The sequence below is a fragment of the Camponotus floridanus genome, unplaced genomic scaffold, assembly GCF_003227725.1.
Source record: "Camponotus floridanus strain SB8 unplaced genomic scaffold, Cflo_v7.5 scaffold5, whole genome shotgun sequence".
Lineage (NCBI taxonomy): Eukaryota > Metazoa > Arthropoda > Insecta > Hymenoptera > Formicidae > Camponotus > Camponotus floridanus.
In genome coordinates, this window is record NW_020229658.1 from 9,511 (window position 1) to 18,753 (window position 9,243).

Below are 9,243 nucleotides of genomic sequence, written 5' to 3' on the forward strand. Positions count from 1 at the left end.
TTAATAACGTTCTCGCCTTATTAACGATCACGGGAGAACGTTAATAACGCTTTCGCGTTATTAGCGATCACGGGAGAACGTTAATAACGTTTTCGCGTTATTGGCGATCACGGGAGAACGTTAATAACATATTCGCGTTATTAGCGATCACGGGAGAACCTTAAGAACGTTTTCGCGTTATTAGCGATCACGGGAGAACCTTAATAACGTTTTCGCGTTATTAGGGATCACGGGAGAACCTTAATAACGTTTTCGCGTTATTAGCGATCACGGGAGAACGTTAATAACGTTTTCGCGTCGTTAACGATCACGGGAGAACGTTAATAACGTTTTCGCGTCGTTAACGATCACGGGAGAACGTTAATAACGTTTTCGCGTTATTAGCGATTACGGGAGTACATTAATAACGTTTTCGCTTTATTAGCGATCACGGAAGAACGTTAATAACGTTTTCGCGTTATTGGCGATCACGAGAGAACCTTAATAACGTTTTCGAGTTATTAGCGACAACGGGAGATCCTAAATAACGTTATCGCGTTATTAGCGATCACGGGAGAACGTTAATAACGTTTTCGCGTTATTGGCGATCACGGGAAAAACTTAATAACGTTTTCGCGTTATGAGCGATCAAGGGAGAAACTTAATAACGTTTTCGCCTATTTAGCGAACACGGGAGAACCTTAATAACGTTTTCGCCTAATTAGCGAACACGGGAGAACCATAATAACGTTTCCGCTTTATTAGTGATCACGGGAGAACCTTAATAACGTTTCCGCCTTATTAGCGAACACGGGAAAACGATAATAACGTTTCCGCTTTATTAGCGATCACGGGAGAACCTTAATAACGTTTTCGCGTTATTAGTGATCACGGGAGTACTTTAATAACGTTTTCGCGTCATTAACGATCACGGGAGAACGTTAATAACGTTTTCGCGTTATTGTCGATCACGGGAGAACGATAATAACGTTTCCGCTTTATTAGCGATCACGGGAGAACCTTAATAACGTTTTCGCGTTATTAGCGATCACGGGAGTACTTTAATAACGTTTTCGCTTTATTAGCGATCACGGGAGAACGTTAATAACGTTTTCGCGTTATTGGCGATCACGGGAGAACGTTAATAACTTATTCGCGTTATTAGCGATCACGGGAGAACCTTAATAACGTTTTCGCGTTATTAGCGATCACAGGATAACATTAATAACGTTTTCGCGTTATTAGCGATCACGGGAGAACGTTAATAACGTTTTCGCGTCGTTAAAGATCACGGGAGAACGATAATAACGTTTTCGCGTTATTGGCGATCACGGGAGAACCTTAATAACGTTTTCGAGTTATTAGCGACAACGGGAGAACGTTAATAACGTTTTCGCGTCGTTAAAGATCACGGGAGAACGTTAATAACGTTTTCGCGTTATTAGGGAGCACGGGAGAACCTTAATATCGTATTCGCGTTATTAGCGATCACGGGATAACGTTAATAAGGTTTTCGTGTTATTAGCGTTCACGGCAGGACCTTAATAACGTTTTCGCGTTATTAGCGATCACGGGAAAACATTAATAACGTTTTCGCGTTATTAGCGATCACGGGAAAACGTTAATAACGTTTTCGCGTCGTTAAAGATCACGGGAGAACGTTAATAACGTTTTCGCGTTATTGGCGATCACGGGAGAGCCTTAATAACGTTTTCGAGTTATTAGCGACAACGGGAGATCCTTAATAACGTTATCGCGTTATTAGCGATCACGGGAGAACGTTAATAACGTTTTCGCGTTATTGGCGATCACGGGAGAAACTTAATAACGTTTTCGCGTTATGAGCGATCACGGGAGAACCTTAATAACGTTTTCGCCTAATTAGCGAACACGGGAAAACCTTAATAACGTTTCCGCTTTATTAGTGATCACGGGCGAACCTTAATAACGTTTTCGCGTTATTAGCGATCACGGGAGTACCTTAATAACGTTTTCGCCTTATTAACGATCACGGGAGAACGATAATAACGTTTTCGACTTATTAGTGATCACGGGAGAACCTTAATAACGTTTTCGCATTATTGGCGATCACGGGAGAATCTTAATAACGTTTACGCGTTATTAGCGATCACAGGAGAACGTTAATAACGTTTCCGCCTTATTAGCGAACACGGGAGAACGATAATAACGTTTCCGCTTTATTAGCGAACACGGGAGAACGATAATAACGTTTGCGCTTTATTAGCGATCACGGGAGAACCTTAATAATGTTTTCGCATTATAACGGGTCCCGGGAGAACCTTAATAAGGTTTTCGCCTTATTACGGGTCCCGGCAGAACCTTAATAAGGTTTTCGCCTTATTACGGGTCCCGGGTGAACCTTAATAAGGTTTTCCCCTTATTACGGGTCTCGGGAGAACCTTAATAAGGTTTTCGCCTTATTACGGGTCCCGGGAGAACCTTAATAAGGTTTCCGCCTTATTAAGGGTCTCGGGAGAACTTTAATAAGGTTTTCGCCTTATTAAGGGTCTCCGGAGAACCTTAATAAGGTTTTCGCTTTATTGAGGGTCTCGGGAGAACCTTAATAAGGTTTTCGCCTTATTAAGGGTCTCGGGAGAATCTTAATAAGATTTTCACCTTATTAAGGGCCTCGGGAGAACCTTAATAAGGTTTTCGCTTTATTAAGGATCTCGGTAGAACCTTAGTATGGTTTTCGATTTATTAAGGATCTCGGTAGAACCTTAGTAAGGTTTTCGATTTATTAAGGTTCTCGGGAGAACCTTAATGAGGTTTTCGCCTTATTAAGGGTCTCAGGAGAACCTTAGTAAGGTTTTCGCTTTATTAAGGGTCTCGGGCGAACCTTAATAAGGTTTTCGCTTTATTAAGGGTCTCGGGAGAACCTTAATAAGGTTTTCGCTTTATTAAGGGTCCCGGGAGAACCTTAATAAGGTTTTCGCTTTATTGCGGGTCCCGGGAGAACCTTAATAAAGTTTTCGCCTTATTGCGGGTCCCGGGAGAACCTATATAAATTTTTAGCCTTATTACGGGTCCCTGGAAAATCTTAATAAGGTTCTCGCTTTATTACGGGTCTCGGGAGAACCTTAATAAGGTTTTCGACTTATTACGGGTCTCGGGAGAACCTTAATAAGGTTTTCGTCTTATTAAGGTTCTCCCGAGACCCGTAATAAGGCGAGAACCTTATTAAGGTTCTCCCGGAAGCCGTAATAAAGCGAAAACTTTATTAAGGTTCTCCCGAGAACCGTAATAATGCGGAAACCTTCTTAAGATTCACCCGGGACCCATAATAAGGCGAAAACTTTATTATGGTTTTCCCGTGACCCGTAATAATGCGAAAACCTTATTAAGGTTCTCCCGGGAACCGTAATAAAGCAAAAACCTTATTAAGGTTCTCACGGGACCCGTAATAAAGCGAAAACCTTATTAAGGTTCTCCTGGGATCCGTAATAAGGCGAAAACCTTATTAAGGTTCTCCCGGGACCCGTAATAAGGGGAAAACCTTATTAAGGATCTCCCGGTACCCGTAATAAGGCGAAAACCTTATGAAGGTTCTCCAGGGACCCGTAACAAGGCGAAAACCTTATTAAGGTTCTCCTGGGATCCGTAATAAAGCAAAAACCTTATTAAGATTCTCACGGGACCCGTAATAAAGCGAAAACCTTATTAAGGTTCTCCTGGGATCCGTAATAAGGCGAAAACCTTATTAAGGTTCTCCCGGGACCCGTAATAAGGCGAAAACCTTATTAAGGTTTTCCCGGGACCCGTAATAATGCGAAAACATTAAGGTTCTCCAGAGACCATTAATAAAGTTTTAGCATTATTAAGGATCTCCCGAGACCCTTAATAAGGTTTTCGCTTTATTAAAGGTCTCGTGAGAACCTTAATAAAGTTTTAGCTTTATTGATGGTCTCGGGAGAACCTTAATAAGGTTTCCGCCTTATTAAGGGTCTCGGGAGAACTTTAATAAGGTTTTCGCTTTATTAAGGGTCTCCGGAGAATCTTAATAAGGTTTTCGCTTTATTGAGGGTCTCGGGAGAACTTTAATAAGGTTTCCGCCTTATTAAGGGTCTCGGGTGAACCTTCATAAGGTTTTCGCTTTATTAAGGGTCTCGGGAGAACCATAATAAGGTTTTCGCTTTATTGAGGGTCTCGGGAGAACCTTAGTAAGGTTTCCGCTTTATTAAGGGTCTCGGGAGAACCTTAATAAGATTTCGCTTTATTAAGGGTCTCAGGAGAACCTTAATGAGGTTTTCGCTTTATTGAGGGTCTCGGGAGAACCTTGATAAGATTTCCGCCTTATTAAGGGTCTCGGGAGAACCTTAATAAGGTTTTCGCCTTATTAAGGGTCTCGGGAGAACCTTAATAAGGTTTTCGCTTTATTAAGGGTCCCGGGAGAACCTTAGTAATCTTTTCGCTTTATTGCGGGTCCCGGGAGAACCTTAATAAGGTTTTCGCCTTATTGCGGATTCCGGGAGAACCTTAATAAAGTTTTCGCCTTATTATGGGTCTCGGGTGAACCTTAATAAGGTTCTCGCCTTATTACGGGTCCCTGGAAAATCTTAATAAGGTTCTCGCCTTATTACGGGTCTCGGGAGAACCTTAATAAGGTTTTCGCCTTATTACGGGTCTCAGGACGATCTTAATAAGGTTTTCGCATTATTAAGGTTCTCGCGAGACCCGTAATAAGGCGAAAACCTTATTAAGATTCTCCCGGGACCCGTAATAAGGCGAAAACCTTATTAAGATTTTCCCGGGACACGTAATAAGGCGAAAACCTTATTATGGTTCTCCCGGGACCCGTAATAAGGCGAAAACCTTATTAAGATTCTCCCGGGAACCGTAATAAAGCGAGAACCTTATTAAGATTCTCCCGGGAACCGTAATAAAGCGAGAACCTTATTAAGGTTCTCACGGGACCCGTAATAAGGCGGGAACCTTATTAAGGTTCTCACGGGACCCGTAATAAGGCGAAAACCTTATTAAGGTTCTTCCGGGACCCTTAATAAGGCGAAAACCTTATTAAGATTCTCCCGAGACCCGTAATAAGGCGAAAACCTTATTAAGGTTCTCCAGGGACCCGTAACAAGGCGAGAACCTTATTAAGGTTCTCCTGGGATCCGTAATAAGGCGAAAACCTTATTAAGGTTCTCCCGGGTCCCGTAATAAGGCGAAAACCTTATTAAGGTTTTCCTGGGATCCTTAATAAGGCGAAAACCTTATTAAAATTCTTCCGGGACCCGTAATAGGGCGAAAACCTTATTGAGGTTCTCACGGGACCCGTAATAATGCGAAAACCTTGTTAAGGTTCTCCCGGGATCCGTAATAAGGCGAAAACCTTATTAGGTTCTCCCGGGACCCGTAATAAGGCGAAAACTTTATTAAGGTTCTCCCGAGACCCTCAATAAAGCGAAAACCTTATTAAGGTTCTCCGGAGACCCTTAATAAGGCGAAAACCTTATTAAAGTTCTCCCGAGACCCGTAATAAGGCGAAAACCTTACTGAGGTTCTCCCGGGACCCGTAATAAGGCGAAAACCTTATTAAGGTTCTTCCGAGACTCTTAATAAGGCGAAAACTTTATTAAGGTTCTCCCGAGACTTTTAATAAGGCGAAAACCTTATTAAAGATCTCGGGAGAACCTTATTAAGGCAAAAACCTTATTAAGGGTACCGGGAGATCCTTAATAAGGCTAAAACCTTATTAATGGTCTCTGGAGAACCTTAATAAGGTTTTCGCCTTATTACGGGTCGCGGGAGAATCTTAATAAGGTTTTCACCTTATTAAGGATCTCGGGAGAACCTTAATAAGGTTTTCGCCTTATTAAGGGTTTCGGGAGAACCTTAATAAGGTTTTCGCCTTATTAAGAATCCCCCGGAGACCTTAATAAGGTTTTCGCTTTATTAAGGGTCTTCCAAAGACCTTAATAAGGGTCGCCGAAGGTCTTTAAAGACCTTAATAAAGTTTTCGCCTTATTAAGGTCTTTAAAGACCTTCCTTAACACTTCCCCCGCGTAAGCGTGATCGAAGTTATCCCACGCGTGCGTAAAAGTTTGCTCATGACCTAAAAGATTCCCGCACGTGTACTGAAATCTACATATTCTCAAAAGGACTCCCGCTCATGAGCAGAAATTTGCACAGGCACGTTAATTCTCACGATCGTACGCAGAAGATCGGGCATTCGTGAAAAGACTCCTGCGTGTACGCAGAATGTCGGGTATAATTTAGAAGACTTGCGCGTGCGCAGACGTATCCGCCACTCATTCGCCAATGCGCAGACAAATCCGTAAATTGTAAATGCGTTGCCTTTTATGCATGCGCATGTGTATTCGCATACTCATTTGCTCGCTTATACGTATGCGGATGCGCAGACGCTTGTGCATTCGCCAACTTTCGCGCATCTGTAAAGGCTCTCGTACAATGCTAAGAAACAAGCAATAATAAATAGAATAGTAGAAACTATTCATCTATATGTACGGAATAGAAAATATACGCCAACGGGATCAGATAATAGATATCAGGTAATAGATACTATTTCTGTTCTTATTGGCTATTGTTTAGCATTATGCAAGGGCCTTATACGTACGTGCATGCGCAGTCGTTTGCGCGTGTACCAACTCACGTACATGTGCAAGCTCACGCGGATTTGCAGATGTACACTGCGCGACAACGATTCGTTCCCTGGCCCCTCTCTCGCGGGGCAAGGGGAGTGTTGAAGTGACCAATCAACTGGCAGCGTGGCAATGGCTGATTGGTTAGAGGCTACGCTCCCCTTGCCTCGCGAGAGGGATCACGGAACGAATCGTTGGAGCGCAATGTACATGCAAACACATGTGCCATATATATATATTTGACGCATGCGCAAAAGTGTTACAGTCGGCTAACCGTGCGAGAGAGAAGCTCGTCTGCACCGTAATGCTTTTGCTCATATTCCTCCTAGAGAACTTGCAATATAGGAGTACTATATATATGACCGAGCGTCAAAGTTGAACTCAATCTAACTTTTGTGTTGGCTCATCGTATCGTCTTCCGCCGCGCGGCAAGTGTTGCCGCATCCTGTGTGCAGGAGCCCTCAGTAAATATCAGTCACAGCCTAGATTTTTCAATGTAATTCGACGCTGATTGGTCGAATCTGAAAGTAGAAACCAATCATATTTGATTGCTACGTAACGGTTGATTCTGCTAAATGCGGACTTTTACTTATCTAGGTTACGTTCCAAAACGCAACCTAGGAAAATTTTATTCGACGGCTGATTTGAACCAATCGGAAACGCTAAAAGAGTTTCGAAACGGCTATCGAAAAAAATTTTCCTCGGAGAGTACGTTTTGGAACGTACTCCTAGTGACTTTATATTCTGAGACGAAATATAGAAGTTAACTATCTATTTTCTTGCACTATCTATGGATTAAATTACTGTGGATACATATATATACATATTGTACAGTCACAGTATAAGAGTGCTGTAGTATGTTTGAGGCAACGTGAAAATAGATTAAATTTATAACAAAATAAAGATGGAAACGATATTGGAACAACAACGACGATATCACGAAGAGAGGGAACGATTGATGGATGCAATGGTGAAAGAGATGTTGCACAGAAAGACAGGTCATCGCGAAAATATCAATTCGGAACATCGTCTAAAAATGTTACTGGATCAATATATGGATAGTACAATGCATTTACAGGATTTATATGAGGATAAAGATGGACAAAGGAAAGAAGAGGTACGTTCATATAAAATTGTGTATATTTCTGCTTTCGATTAAATCATTCAAATATTTTATTAATCTGATGTTTTAGGTTCAAGCACTCTCTGGTCCAAATGAATTCTCAGAATTTTACTCGCGTTTAAAATCGATAAAGGAATTTTATCGGCGACATCCTAATGAAATCAGTGTCCCTATGTCTGTTGAATTTGAGGAATTAGCTAAGATGAGAGAAAACCCAACGGAAGAATTGTCCAATCTTGTTGAATTTACAGATGAAGAAGGTTATGGGAAATATCTTGATCTTCATGAATGTTACCAAAAATACATTAATCTTAAAGGAATAGAAAAAATAGATTATATAACTTATCTGTCAACCTTTGATCATCTATTTGATATTCCTAGAGAGAGAAAGAATGCCGAGTATCAAAGATATGTTGAATCTTTACTAGGATATTTGACAGATTACCTAAGCAGAGTGAGACCTCTGCTAGATATTAATACAGAGATTGCAGAAGCTAATAAAGATTTTCAGACTCATTGGGAAAAGAGCACATTCACTGGTTGGCCCAAGGAAGCTGGAAGTGCTTTGACTCATGTAGGAGCACACTTGGAGTTATCTGCATTCTCGTCATGGGAAGAATTAGCGTCTCTTGGTTTAGACAGATTAAAATCGGCTTTAATGGCTTTAGGACTGAAGTGTGGAGGTACACTTGAGGAACGAGCACAAAGACTTTTCAGTACGAAAGGTGAAGCCTCTTTAGATCCCAATTTATTAGCTAAGAATCGGAAGGGAAAGTCAGCTAAAACTAGAGATTCTGAAAAGCAAAAGGAAATTGCACGTTTTGAAGCTCATGTGTATAGACTCGCTGAACTAATATCTAGTCAACGAGTAGCCACAAAGGAAAATGTACAAAGAAAACAAGCAAGAACTGAGGGTGAAAGAGGTGATTCTGATGCAGAGGCAAGCGCGAGTGAATCAGAGGAAGAGGATGACAATGAGGTTCCGTATAATCCAAAAAATTTACCCTTGGGCTGGGATGGAAAACCTATTCCTTATTGGTTGTATAAACTGCATGGTTTAAATATCAGCTACAATTGTGAAATTTGTGGCAATTTCACATATAAAGGTCCAAAAGCATTTCAGAGACACTTTGCGGAATGGAGACATGCCCATGGCATGCGCTGTCTTGGCATTCCTAACACAGCACACTTTGCGAATGTCACTCAAATTGAAGATGCCCTTGCGTTGTGGGAAAAACTCAAAGCACAAAAACAAGCAGAGCGTTGGCAACCTGAACAGGAGGAAGAATTTGAAGACTCGCTTGGCAATGTAGTCAATCGTAAAACATATGAGGATCTTAAAAGACAAGGCCTGCTATAAAATAAAATATACAATAAATTTTATTACAATGTTTAATCATCTGTATCGCCAGTTTTTATAAAAACTTTTTTTTCATTAAAGTGTTTTTTGCCATAAAGACATTTTTTCATCCGTTTGTCTTGAAACCTATTAAATTATGTTAATATCACATTTGAAAC

General features: G+C 41.2%; 1 protein-coding gene across 1 annotated transcript; it reads left to right on the forward strand.

Moving 5' to 3' along the window:
* The first annotated feature begins 7,506 nt into the window (after positions 1-7,506).
* On the forward strand, positions 7,507-9,243 carry LOC105254054 (splicing factor 3A subunit 3). Its single transcript, XM_011262527.3, has 2 exons — positions 7,507-7,719; positions 7,796-9,243. The coding sequence occupies exons 1-2, from the start codon at positions 7,507-7,509 to the stop codon at positions 9,083-9,085; spliced, it is 1,503 nt and encodes a 500-aa protein (XP_011260829.1). The 3' UTR covers positions 9,086-9,243.